The 13,927-nt window shown below is 44.5% G+C and overlaps 2 protein-coding genes across 4 annotated transcripts in view; both read left to right on the forward strand.

The window, feature by feature from the left end:
- The first annotated feature begins 1,516 nt into the window (after positions 1 to 1,516).
- rbm4.1 (RNA binding motif protein 4.1) lies at positions 1,517 to 5,291 on the forward strand. Its single transcript, XM_076040486.1, has 3 exons — positions 1,517 to 1,673; positions 3,045 to 3,469; positions 4,293 to 5,291. The coding sequence occupies exons 2-3, from the start codon at positions 3,064 to 3,066 to the stop codon at positions 5,168 to 5,170; spliced, it is 1,284 nt and encodes a 427-aa protein (XP_075896601.1). The 5' UTR covers positions 1,517 to 1,673; positions 3,045 to 3,063; the 3' UTR covers positions 5,171 to 5,291.
- Positions 5,292 to 7,592: 2,301 nt separating this feature from the next.
- The window catches only part of sf1 (splicing factor 1), a 13,235-nt gene continuing 6,900 nt past the window's right edge, over positions 7,593 to 13,927 (forward strand). Inside the window, exons 1-3 of one of the 3 annotated variants that reach the window (XM_076040481.1) lie at positions 7,593 to 8,009; positions 9,353 to 9,481; positions 11,570 to 11,645. In XM_076040481.1, coding sequence (XP_075896596.1) covers positions 7,748 to 8,009; positions 9,353 to 9,481; positions 11,570 to 11,645 — 467 coding nt within the window. In that variant the 5' untranslated portion in view covers positions 7,593 to 7,747. Of the gene's footprint in view, positions 8,010 to 9,352; positions 9,482 to 11,569; positions 11,646 to 13,927 lie in introns of those variants that run through there. The other 2 variants (XM_076040483.1, XM_076040482.1) reach the window with 2 other exon arrangements.

A 13,927-nucleotide genomic window follows, 5' to 3' on the forward strand; every position in this document is an offset into this window, starting at 1 on the left:
ACATCATTGTGAGACCTCACAAATGCACTTCTAGGAGAGTGGTCAGGAATTCCCATAAACACACTCCTATATCTTGTGGACAGCCTTCCCAGAAGAGTTGCAGCTGTAACAGCTTCAACTCTTCTGGGAAGGCTGTCCACAAGCCTTCCCATTCCTAATGCAATTCAAGGAATTTGTATGTATATATATATATATGTATATATATGTGTGTGTATATATATATATATATATATATATATATATATATATATATATATATATATATGCTGGAGACACATATTTGCTCAGTGACTATACATTAATATTCCATTATCTTAAAGGCACAATTGCAGGGTGTTGAAGATGCATGGTTCCAGTCTCAGAGGTGGGAGGGGCTGGGATGTAGCTCGCCGTCGTGTTCAGCAGCCAGGTTAGAGCGCTGGCCCGAGGAGCTGTTGACTGTGGGCAGTGGCATCCAAACACGACGAGCAGTCACGAACGATTGTAAAGCACGAGTCCAGGTTTTTAAAATACGCGAAAGGAAAAGATTCAGATTCAGATTTTTAGTGCAATTCTATTCAACAAAACGTACTGAAAACCTCACAACAAACAGCAAAAAACTAACGTTTAAAATGAAAGAGAGCACGCAGGAAGGCTGGTGCGGCGGAGGGGGGTCGGGGGGTGGCAGTGTAAGGCAGGACTGGGCTGAGAGCAGAGGGTGAGATGAGAGTGGAGTGTGGCTGCTGGCTGTGTGTGGAGGAGAGGTGCAGTGATTCATGATGTCACGTGGTGAAGACGAGGTGACTCATCCACCAACATCATCATCACGCAGCCACTGCAGAACGCCCAAACACACACACACACACACACACACACACACACACACACACACACTGCTGGACTTGATACGTATGCATGTGTGCATATATAGCTATTAGATGGGAAACAAATTTTTCTCACATACTTTATATATAATCTAATATTTTGTTTTGTCTCATTTCTTTATTTCTTTTTATTTGACATATTTTTCCTCTCTTTGCACTACATTATTGCAGTAATTATGTCCTCTAATATGAAATTAGAGGACAATATTGTTATGTGTGTGTGTGTGTGTGTGTGTGTGTGTGTGTGTGTGTGTGTGTGTGTGTGTATGGGGCGATGGATCCTTTGCTGTTGCTGACACCTGCACCATTACTGATCTTGGCCGTGTTAAATCCAGGTTGAAGACTCACTTTTTTAGTCTGGAGTTCACCTGTGACTCGCATAGCACAGTTTTTTCAGTTGCACTTATTTGATCTGTTACACCCTCCAGCATTGTGGCACTCTCCTGTGTTTTATGCATTGTGTTGTGATTTTGTTACAAAACACTTACTATTATGTACTGTTTTTGCTTTGTTGTAAAATACTTTGAGTACCTTTGAGTGAAGGGCTAAACAAAAAATACATTTGATTGATTGATTGATTGATTGATTGATGGGGGGTGGGGGGGATCCCCTCCCTTTGTCTATGAAGGGGCGGGTGGGAGAACGGGAAGTGACGCTGCCCCCTGCCGGCCAGTGCGGAGGATTGATCGTGGTCGTGAAGTAATATTCGCGGTGCTTTTTGCTCTCGTCATCTCTTTGGTCCCAACATAACCATTTGTTTGCTTGTTTGTTGTTCGACACAAGGATCGGCGCATTTTGCAGTGTTAAACGGTAAGAATTTGCGGCCATACGTTCAAGCCATTCAATACTTGTTGTTTCATCTACAGATATTCGGAAGAAACGCGTGTTCCGTCGGTAGGCCCCGATCCAGAGAGGCTAGTCGCTTCAACACGCTAGGCTAAAGGCGTTTTGTGTATTATTTTGTCTTAAAACCGAAGAACGGTGTACCTGTTGTGCCTCCATATATAGCCCAACGTAAACGTACACGGAGTGGAGGTGTGTTTTTTTTTTAATTGTCTGTTGTGCAACGAAAAATAACGATTTGTTAGTCCGCTGTGCTCAGCTAACGCCTCTGAGCTAAACCAGCGTTAGCTGTGAAGCTAACCAGAGAGCGACGACGAGCCGTCGTGCGTGTATTACGAAACGGTGTAACATCGAGCGACCGATTGGTTGCTTTAGTGTCGCGTATTTTATAATTATGTACTAAATGGCTTTTAAGTTGATGTTTGCGGTGTGAACGGTAGCTTCTGTTCTTTGGCCATCGAACAGTGTAGCTAATATCGTCATTAATGTGAAACTATTGAGGAAGGAAGAATCGTGCTTGAGCTCAGTGTTTCTATTGTGCCGCCCGGGCCATGCAAGGCCCCGAAACTACACACAACAAGGGTACAACAAGTATCACAATGTTGTCGTTTTGACCGTTGCTGAAACGGTTTAGATGCTTACCCAGCATTTTACCTAATTTCTCCAGGTTTTTGAAACATAAACTAACGACGACGACCTCACCCTAAAACCTGTTGGCTATAATTAAAATAACACATGTACTTCATTTATAAGGAACTTCAAATGCTGTTTACATGTTCAGCTTATGGACTTTTTAAGCATACGTGCGTTTCAGAAAATGTTGACCCTCATTTTCTGTTTGGGTTCTCACTTTTATTTATGTTTTCTAATAATAATAATGTGTTTTATTGGATATTAATAAACATTTACATGTAAATATGCCAAATTGTAGCCTGGGGCTGGTTTACAACTGTAATTTCGAAGTACTGTCCTGGAACTAATTGTATGCCTCATTTCTTATCAGTATTTTCCATCATGTTATCTATTTTAGGAGTAGTTAAACTGCTGAATGTAATTTAGCAATATTTCTATCAATACTCTTGGCTAGATTAGGGACCAAATGGCCTGTGTTCTACACGGAACTCCATTCCCACCACTAATTCACATGATGTCAGATGCAGTAATTCTGCGTTTGGGGTCCCTTGAGGAAATTTGAAAGGGGGAATATTGGTGTTTACTTGTTTGATCTGCAGCTCAGCTTGGCAGCCCTGCTTGGCTGTTAAGCGTTTGTTTTTTTTGTTTTTTGTTTTTCGTCAACAATCGTGGTCCTAATACCGCTCTTCTCTTCACTTCCTTCAGTGACGCGTGAGCCTTGAAAATGGTGAAAATCTTCATCGGGAACTTGTCCCCAGACACCACGTCGGACGAACTGCGCTCGCTCTTTTCGCAGTACGGAAAGATTGCAGAATGTACTATTGTAAAGAATTTTGGTTTCGTCCACATGGACGACAAAGCCGAGGCGGAGGAAGCCATTCGCAACCTCCACCAGTACGAGCTCAACGGTCAGCCGATGAATGTCGAGTTGAGCCGGGGCAAGTCGAGAGGCTCCACCAAGCTGCACGTTGGCAACATTGCCTGCACCAACCAGGAGCTGCGGGCCAAATTTGAAGAGTACGGCGCTGTGATGGAGTGCGACATCGTGAAAAACTATGCCTTTGTTCACATGGAAAGAATGGAGGATGCCATGGAGGCCATTAGTCATCTGGACAACACGGCTTTCAAAGGTGAACTCTTGAGCTGGACTTAATGGGAAAAAAAAATCATCCTAAAGTTTAATGTGTGAAATCATAATGAATCCTGATATTTAGTCCAGTCTCGTGAATTGACAGGTAAGTCGTGGGCGTGGTGCAGGTAAGTATGTGGCCGTGGTAAGATGATGTCAAACAGTAATGAATGATTATCGTTATAAAGCTGCTATCCGTAATTTTGCGAGTATAAATTGTGTTTTGTCAATCGTCAACACAAATGGGCGTCCATTGCATTCTTTTTTTTTGTTTGTTTGTTTTTTGTCTGTGCAGTCGAACCAAGTTGCTCCAAATAACTTCTCTTTTTTTTTGTGCCATTCCAAGCCAAACATCAAGGCCCACAACAGTTTGGCACATGAAATTCTATCGTTCGGTTAATTTGGTCAATTTAAGCACATTTTACACCAGTTTTGTAATTTTGTATGACAAGGCATGTGCTCATTTTGAAAAGTACCATCGACCTTTGGGCTCAGAAGTTCTCACAAATGGTGCTGCGATTAACTGCACCTTGCGTAGACATTGATGGCCTGTCGCTGTTTTTCTCACCAAATGTCGCCCAAAAAAAAGAGTGTGTAAAGTTATGGATTTCAGCTTTAACAATAACTGTTTTTGACGTTACACATCCATTGATTCTGTCGGCGTGTAGAATGCCGACTGGTCCGTCGGGAGACATTTGTGTAACGCAGGCAGGAAGAAAAAAAAGAATGTGGTGTGCGTGCGCGTGTGTGTGTGTCTGTGTGTGTTTGTGTATGATCGAGAAATAATTCCGGTGCACGTCCTCATTGAGTGTTTTCTTTTCAAGGCAAGCTGATGAGCGTGAAGCTTTCAACTAGCCGCCTGCGTACGGCGCCGGGAATGGGAGACCGCTCGGGTTGTTATCGTTGCGGGCAGGAAGGCCACTGGTCCAAAGAATGCCCTCTAGACCAGAACGGCTTCCACAGAAACGGCTCAGAGCCGAAGTCTGATGGATTCGATGCCTCGGGTTTCGGCGGGCGTGGTCGCAGCAGGGTTTACCACCCCGACTTCACCGGCGCTCCTGATTACAGCGGCGCCTACGCCCCCGTACATGGGTTTTCCCGGGGCGCCGCTCACGGCGGCGGCAGCGGCGGCGCCGGCATGCCGGGGTACGGACGGGGCGCAGGCTACGAGAGCGCAATGAGGTACGGGCCGCCGGGATACGGCCTTAGCGCCGTCGCCGATCATAGCGTGGCTCGGATGTACGGCAGCGACGCGGCGTACCGGGGCAACGGCTCGGTCTACGGCGCGGTTCCCTCCTACCCGGTGCGACGGTCGCCTTACGAGGAGAGGGATCCGTACGGGGTGGTGGACTACTACGAGAAGTACAGGGCCAACGCTTACGGAGGCGGGTATTTCGACGAGCGGTGCACCGTCCCAGTGCCGCCGCCATCTGCCACCTCCTCCACTGCCGCTCTAATGAGGGACGGGCCGCCGCCCGCTAGCCGGGACCCGTACGAGTGTCCCATCGCCGCCCCTCCACCACCAGCAGCTCCGGTTACCTCGTACTTTGCACGCGACCGGAGTCCGATTCGGAGAGTCCCGGAGGCGGAAGGATACACGTACGACCGCTCGCGAGTCTCCCCGGTCTCAAGCATACCAAGGAGTTCGACCTACGAGGTTGCGCGGGATCCCGCCGCTGACCGCACACGTTATACCTACTAACTCTCTCTCTCTCTCTCTCTCTCTGTCTATCTCTCTCTGTCTATCTCTCTCTGTCTATCTCTCGCTCTGTCAATGCAGTGCAGTACTGCCCCCTTGCATTTGTAGGTGGGAATAGCCTGACTTTAAATTGGAATCAACCCCCAAAAGTTTTGCATCTCAATGTGAGGCATTTGAGTAATGCTAAGACAGTCAGTCAGGGTATAGGTAGTTGTCCTGTAGTTGATTTCTATTTGATTTCTTTTATGGTTTAAGGTATTGATATGATTTGATTTCAGCTTGCAAACTTAAAAAAAAAAAAATCAAAGGGGTTGAGCTGACCGTCGGTGGCATTTCTCAAGGCGCTGTTTTTAGTTGCACTTCTATCTATAGTGTGAGACGTATCTCTTATGCCACCAGGAAGTATAAACGTACTGACATTCTGTTGATAGAACCATGATTTACTGCATGGTGCATGTTTTGAAGGTGAGTCCTAAGGCGAAATTAATTGTTTGACGCTTCTTTTGCCTCATTGTATTCTTTGTGCTTTCTAGTGTGCTTGTGACAGAGTCCATAGCAAAGTTTGAATTGTCTTTAATTGCTTCCACATTTAACCCAGTGAAATAAACATTTAAAATGTAGACTCGGGGATGGGGGGGTGGGGGCTCAACATGTGAGTAAACATGTTACTTTTGTACTCGAGTATGGGAAATGTGTTGTGACGTTAACGTTAAATAATCCAATCGAGCTGCATTTTTTTTTTTTTTTTTTTTTCCATGACGTAGGTATTGGGGTTGGCATATATGATTGTTAATAAATGATTCACATTCTCAACATATTTTGTTTCTTTTAAAAAAAAAATGACCTGGGCTTGGAGTTTCTTTTCCTGTATAGTGTTATCTCTAATTATTTGTTAGAAATAAAAAAAAGAATTGAATTCCGTTTGGTTTGTTTTCAAATTTCTTGCAGTTCACAAAAGATGACAAACATTCCCCCAGTTCACAAAGTTAACCAAAATGCCAGAACTGTATAGCAGACAGCTGTTCCAGAGTTAAGATCAGATCATTATGATGCTGTCTGAACTGCAGTGGACCCCTCTACAGTTTGTAAGCAGTGATGAAAAGCTGGTGCTTTTGGTCCAGCTGCTGTCCAGTGGTGTTTAGTATTTACAGTATTTACCCCTCAATGCTCTCTTGAAACTGACTCAAGTATTAAAACATTAAAAAAAATAATGAAAATTAAATAATCAGAGTTTTGCTCCTAGTTAGCTGCCATTTTGCGCCACCACTTTTCTACTGGAGCCTATTGTGGACAATCCAGATGCCTGACAGCGCTTTCGGTATTTGGGGTGAATGCTGCATTTCTTCAATAAACCAACGAAGAAGAAGAAGAAGGTGGGTGAAAGGGAAACAATATACAGGTAATACCCGAATAATTAGAATATACAGTAAAAGTTGTTTTTTTTTTTTGATTGACATCTCAAGCAGTTCCTTGTTGTAACTTTGCTGATTAAGGTTTTCATCTTATTGAAACCACAAACCCACAAACTCAGAAAATTATTACAAAATTTGAGGGTTTTTTAAGTTGGGGTTGGGGGTGTTGAGCGTTTTAGAGGAAAGAGAAACAGAAGGAGGCAGAAGCAGGGAGGGACGTCTGATCTGACTGAAACCTAACTATCCCCCATCCTCGGCCCCTCATAGGAGGGAAGGAACGAGGGATGAAACAGATGATGAAGATCTGCCGGAAACTGGAGTCCTGGGTCCTGGACGTGGAGGTCACGTCCCCAAGATTCTCAGGAGAAGGTTCTCCTGTTCCTGATGTCGTGGTCATCACCTGCCAGGGTATCATGCGTGTAACTCCATTGTTCAGAGGGAAAGTGATAGAAGCTGATGAAAGTGTTATGATCTGATAGAATTCAAGGAAGGATATCTGTTAATAATCCATACATCAATATGTAACTGGTTTGATGTTGACATGTTGCACCATGTCAAATAGGTCTGAGGCAAAAGGACATCTCTCCTTGTGTCAGTTACCTTAAATCAGTGTGCAAACATCTTTGGTTGAGAGCAAGATGTATCTGGTCTCCCTGCTGGCCGGAAGCGCATTGCTGTTTTAACGTGAAACTGTAAAAGTTATTTTTGTTAAACTTGCACGTTGTAGCGTCAAACTGTCACGTTATTTCGTGGAACGTTTCCTTTTATAACGTGAAATTCAAGTTATTTTGTGAAACTTTCACGTTTTTACATTACAAATTCATGTTTTCGCTGAGCACTATTTGTTTCTAGTGTGGCAGCAATGGGCTTCCGTAGCCCCTGTCCTCGAATTTAATGAAAAAATAAAGACGGAGAACGAAGAAGAAAAAGTGCATCACACTTTACGGGGAGGAGCTTGTGCTGACCAATAGGAGTCTTTAATACTGCCGAGGCTCCGCCCACCTCCGCGGTCTCGTCCTTTGTGGTTCACCGCTGGGCGCCATTTTGATTAATGTGATGTTTAGCGGCGCCACAGGCCGTGGACTTTCTTCCTTTTCAGCAATCGAACCAAACTTATATTCGTAAAGTCATCTGCTTTCACATAGACCCACTTTTGCGCACAGCGACAATGGCCACGGGTGCGAATGCGACTCCTCTCGGGAAGTTGCACCCCAGTATCGGAGCCAAGCGCGGCTTCGACGCGGGGCCTGGTGCGGGGAACGGCCTGATGCCAAACCCGGGCCCTCCCGCCGCCTTCCCGGCGCTACAAGCTTTTCAGCCTCCGGCGCCAAACCCGTCTTTCGCCGCGCACCAGTTCAGCCAGGCTGCGAGTTTCCCGGCCCAGGTTCAACCTCCGGCGGTCCCAGTTGGCGGCGGACTGGCGAAACCAGGTACCGGAGAGCGTCCGTTAGCACAGGCCGAGCACACGCGGCCCGGCCCGGGTAAACTTAGGCTGCTAACTGTGCTAGCTAGCGGATAATGGCAATTGACGCGGGGCGATACTGTTGGCTTAAACGAACAAATGAGTACTAGTCGTTGGCAGGTAACACTCCTTATATATGTTTAAATATTTATCTGCAGTGTTCGGTCATTGTCGCGCTTGGCAACAAAAACTTGAACCGCAAGTTTAGAGCAATAATAATTGGTTATTTGTCATTTATAAATCGTCTATTTAGTTTATTTCTTTTAAAAAATTACATCGATACTAGCAGTCAAAAGTTTGGACACGCTAGCAAATGCAACATAGATACTGAATACTGCAGATAGATACCGAAGACATCAAATATATATGAGAAAGATATGTGTAATTATACAGCAAAGAAAAACACGTCCAATAACTCTATGTGCCCCCATGTGTGTTCATACGTAGCTTTGATGCCTTCAGCGCGAAACTGCAATGTCAACAGCCATTAGAATGAAAGAAAAGACATGAAATTCATAGGTTGTGGCTAAACTTTTGACTGGTAGTATATATAAATATATACACACACACGTTTCCCCATTGGGGGAAATTTGCATAGTTATAGCAGCATGTACAATGCAAAGATTAGAATGAAAAAGAGAGCAAAAAGTCGTCACCAGGAAGTAATTGTGCCTAAACCCAAATTCACTCCTGGCACTGTACATGCTGCTATACCAGGGGTGGGCACACTTTTCCACTGGTGGGCCACAGTGGATTTCTAAAATTGCAGCTTCAATGTGAAATGAAAATTAACAAGAGCAAAGTTAGAACAAAACATGTGTGTGAAGCCTCAGCTCTTTATCGAAACGACTCTTAAAACACTGAAACAATGGATGAAATAGAACCATTTTATGACTGACTTGTTCTTAATATCATTCTTTCAAGTGTGGGGGGCCGGATTAAAAGGTTTAGCGGGCCGCATATGGCCCCCGGGCCGTAGTTTGCCCATGCATGTGCGATACTGTACAAATTTCCCCATGGTGGGGTAAATAAAGGCCTCCTCCTTCTCCTCTCCTCTTATTGGCCTGCTGTATGCATGCACCGGTTCATCCAAACCAGCCGGGCCGTGGTCCCATATTAATTTCACAGCTAAGTCTTCTTGTTTGTCTGAAAACATGAACTCTATAGCGAAATCATACGGTACCCAAGAGGTGCCAACCCGGAAGCATGAAAGAGGAAAATCTGATTTCGATTTAAAATGGATTAATCGCACAGCGCTACTTCCATCCATCCATCCATCCGGCCGTGCCTCAGTCGTCACTGTCTTCCCAGATTTTGGCCAGAAGAAGCGGAAGAAGAGTCGGTGGAGCAGCGAGACGCCGGACCAGAAGACGGTGATCCCAGGCATGCCCACCGTCATCCCCCCCGGACTGACCCGCGACCAGGAGAGAGCCTATATAGGTAATTATCCCCATTAGAAACAATTGGTTTGCTATTTTGGACCTTTGATTTGACTGTGTTGCTTAGTCAACTGCGCCTGTTGGGAGTCTTTCCTCACACTGTGCACATCAGTGTCAATGTTTTCTCCTGTGCTGTTTGCTGAGAACATCTTTAACTTTTTACTCTTCTATGAGAAAACACAATGCACCTCCAATGTAACACTTGGACGCATCCTTAACGTCTGGACAGTGTTGTTACTGTTGTTCCTGTCAATGTCCGCCTGTCTTGTGTTGACCCCAGCTGCTAGGATAAAGCGATAGCATCATAGCGTAATCGCATAATTTGGCTAATTCATTTTTCTCTTTGATAGGTGTTAAAATTATTCTCCTGTGTCTCTGACTTATGCAACGTCATGATTGTCTCGCTTGGCACTGGACATCCGTTAAGAGAGCGAAGCCCTCGGTCTCACTCGGGCCGTGTTTTCATTGCCTCGCCTCGCCACGATTGTGTTTTCACTGGCTCTGTGGTCACAAGACCGTGGGCGGAGTCAACGCAGTAAAGCGGGACAGTGTTTTCGCCAACGCCGTTTCTTTGCGACACGCAACAGCGCAGCGGTGGACAACGTGGAGGTTGTTTCACACCCGCTGCTCGGCCTGTGGTTGCTTTTTAATCTCTGCCCCGTCCAGTTCCCCGCTGAATTCTGTCTTCCGCCACCACTGAGGAACCAGCGTGGACCTCGGGAGTTTTGTCCACGGCAAAAATCGCTCAGCCATCTTCACAACTGAACACGCACGCCACCTACTGGCACCGTTGCAAAAAAAGAAAAAGAAACGGCGGTTGGGTTTTCGCGGAGAGCCGCTCTCTCACCTTTGGTTTAGAAAATCTGAGCCAATCGGTGCCCCGGCTCGTCGCTACGTCACCACTAAAGTCGCTTCGACTCGCTCGGACCCTCAACGATAGAGGTACCCAAACGGCGCCCCCTACAAGCGTGTGGCGGCCAGTGCAAACACCCCAACACCGTGGCGAGGCAATGAAAACGCGTCCTTCCTCCTGCAGCGGAGCATCACTGGTGTTTAATGCATAAAGATGTTTCACTCTTAATGTAAAGTGTTGATGTGTGAGCAGCACGCACGGCTGGTCATTATAACCTCGTCAGCCTCCTCAACCACATCATTACAAATGTTTTTGGGGTTGTTTTTTTGTTTTTTTTGTTTTTTTTTAACTTCTTAGACAGAAAAGTAATGTGTAGTTGACTCAACCTTCCTCCAAGCGGCTCTTCCGGAGCAGTCAGGCCATTTGCGTAGTTTTCGATGTGCTACCTCCACCTTTGACGATGACGGTTGTGTTGTTCGATTGGTGTGTAAACCTTCATCTGTCTTCACCCCAAGTTTACCGTGTTGCTTTGGCCACTTCAGTAGAGCCATGAAAAGCAAACCAAGAAGTCCCTCAGTTTATTGCCATGCCGCTCGCCTGACCTGTACTCATCTCCGTCATCTAGGGGGCGGTGTTATTGATTTTTTATTTTAGCAACCAGTAAATCACTGTAAAGGTGCATGAGGGGATTAATTGACATCATTATCTAAATGCAATGCAATGTATGTGTCACTGAAGGTCTGTGGAGTGAAATGAATGGCTTTCATCACCCACATTTGCAATTTTTTTCCCCACTTAATATTTCACCAATATGCCAAAACTGTAAGCACGTAAGAGAAGCTGCATTGCATTTGAGGTGATTTAGCCCTTGCAAGACATTTTGGGGAATTTGCAGATGTTCCATGTTTAATCATTGTCTGTGTGTAATGGTTAGTTTTGATAATTTTCACATTTGAACGTTAGTTTACATTTTTTGAGTATTTGGGTTTTGGTTTTTTTCCAACTGTTCCGATGCTCAGCGTTAAGCGAGTTTGTGCCTTAGAGTCGTCAACTATTGATCAATGTCCCTTAATGCCTTAACTCACCATCTTTCCCCAGTCATGTATGAGATGTGCTCTAATGTGCAGAGCACCATCTCCTGTTTTTATTATTATTGTTGTTGTTGTTCTTGCTGTTGTTGTGGTAACCACATCTCTCTACGTCCTTGTTTTTCTTTCCTAACCTGAATTCTTCCAGTCCAACTGCAGATTGAAGACCTGACTCGTAAACTGCGTACAGGAGACCTGGGAATCCCTGTTAACCCTGAGGACAGGTCGGAAAAAGATTAAACTTATGAACAGTAACATTTTTTTTCTCTACCTTCTTGAGTTCTTGGAAGGAAAATGTTGTTGTTGTTATTGTTGTTGGTTTTTTTTTTTGTTGCACTTTAGATTCTGTTAGCCCCAAAATCTCATTCGCACTTTTATCCGACATCCATAATACGCGTTTCAGTCGAGCAAATCCATGTCGTTTATCACTCGTCATCTCACTAAGCCTCTAATACAGACCATTAATGGTCAGTACCAGTAAGCTGCTGCTACTGGTTCATTCTACACTTAGTGTCGGAATAATCAACATGTCAAAAAAAGAGAAATTCAAAAGTGTCTTTACTGTGTTTTAGTAAAAAAAAAAAAAATACCGTTGAATATTTTATCACCATACTTTGAATATGGTGATAAGTCACTGATTAAATCCTCAAGGGGTGGCGTTAGGCAACACATTATCGCTTCAGACTGTGGATGTCAGCGCCTGTGTGGACAGAATCATTGTCAACTAGTGCAGCATCACGTTGTGATTTGCTGACTAGTTTCCCAGCAGCTGCAGCAGAGTTGGACTTTGCTCTGGTTAGCAGTGCAACACGCTGCACTGTGCTCTGCTTCTGCAGCAGTAGCTGCGTTTAATCATGGCCATAAGAACACCCGGTGATGGAAAACAGCTCCACTTGGGAAAAACCTCTCAAAATGTGGCTCAAGGGTTTTGACTCATCAAAGAGAAAAATGTAACAAGCATTCGGGACAGCAAACAAACGGAGACAAACAAAAGCCAACGCAATTCTCGTGAGGCGGGAATTGCGGCTTAATGCATTGTTTCAATGGAAACCCCCCTCCAAATCGCAATTGTACTAAATTTTAGAGATATCGCTTTTGTTTAGCGAAAAATTGAATTAAAGCTAGCGACAGTCCAGGGAAACAAAGAAAGGATTCTCTGATTTTGTGGTGCAAAAGTTTCCAAAGTGGAAAGTTAAATAGAGGCTCAATGTTAAAAATATATTGTGGCAAGTACAGGTGTTTAAAATGTTATTCAGTGCAATAATATGTGATTAGTTGCAACCAATGGGATGCAAAAGTAGGCACTATTGTTTACTATATAATAATAATATCAATAGTAATAGTATTAAAAATCTAGTCAGAACTTCAGTAAAATAATAATGGTAGTAGTAGTAGTAGTAGTATAACAGTTATAGTGTAGTAATATGGATATTATGGATTGGATTTATATAGAGCTTTTCAAGGCACCCAAAGCGCTTCACATTGAGCCCATTATTCATTCACACACCAGTCACACTGGTGGTGCTAAGCTACATGTGTAGCCACTGCTGCCCTGGGGCCAGACTGACAGAAGCCTGGCAGCCAATCAAACGGCTCCTCCGGCCCCCAGCCAACATCCACTCACATTCGTACGAGGCAGTGTTCCGAGCCAAGCCTTCGGTCATTGGACAACCTGCTCTACCTCCCGAGCCACAGTCACCCCCAGTAGTGCAGTATCATATAATTAACATAACATAAAAATAAAAGAGCCGGTTGTCTTGGCGATATCGGTCCGCCAATGGCTCGGCCAACTACCGGCGTCCAAACTACAAACGACAGGAAGTTAAACTACGTCGCTGCTGTGCAGTGTGATGTGACAGGAGGGTGCAGCTTGTTGCACTACTAGCCAATCAGAATGTGATGGCGTCATTGCCATGCCGGGGGTGCTTTCCCTTCTTCTATCCAACACGGACCCTCCATCCCTCCATCCCTCCATCCACCCATCCACAGTCTGGCGTTGTAATCTCTTTGCCTTGACTTTACCGTTTCTTTCTAAGTGAGAACATCAAGGTAAGAGTTGTGATATCAAACTCAGCCAGTATTTATATATTTTTTTAGCCAGTCTCTGACGATTGATTGATTGATTGATGATTGATAGGTTGATTGTATTTCCACTGTTTCCCAGTGTTGTCATCAGTTCAGTAGGATAACAGACTTCGATTGCCGATTTTTAGCTTCTGCAGACTTTCTTTTCTCTTTTTTTTTTCTCCAAATGTTTTCACCCGTCTCCCTATTTAGTCCAGTGTGCTATTTGAATGCACGCAATATTTAATTGCTAACGTGAAAGAGACATTCCCCGGTGAAACAGTTTTGGGGGTGGGGGGGATATAACTTGTGTATAACTCTCAATAATTAATCAGCTTCGGTTATCACAGAACTAATACTCATGCTTTTGCATATTTGGAAGAGAAAAACCCCAACTTGATTGACAGCCTTCTGAAAGGTGACGACGCTTAGCTTTGGCTCG

Source organism: Nelusetta ayraudi, unplaced genomic scaffold (genome assembly GCF_046127955.1).
Source record: "Nelusetta ayraudi isolate G7.1 ecotype Tasmania unplaced genomic scaffold, CSIRO-AGI_Nayr_v1 ptg000061l, whole genome shotgun sequence".
Taxonomy (NCBI): domain Eukaryota; kingdom Metazoa; phylum Chordata; class Actinopteri; order Tetraodontiformes; family Monacanthidae; genus Nelusetta; species Nelusetta ayraudi.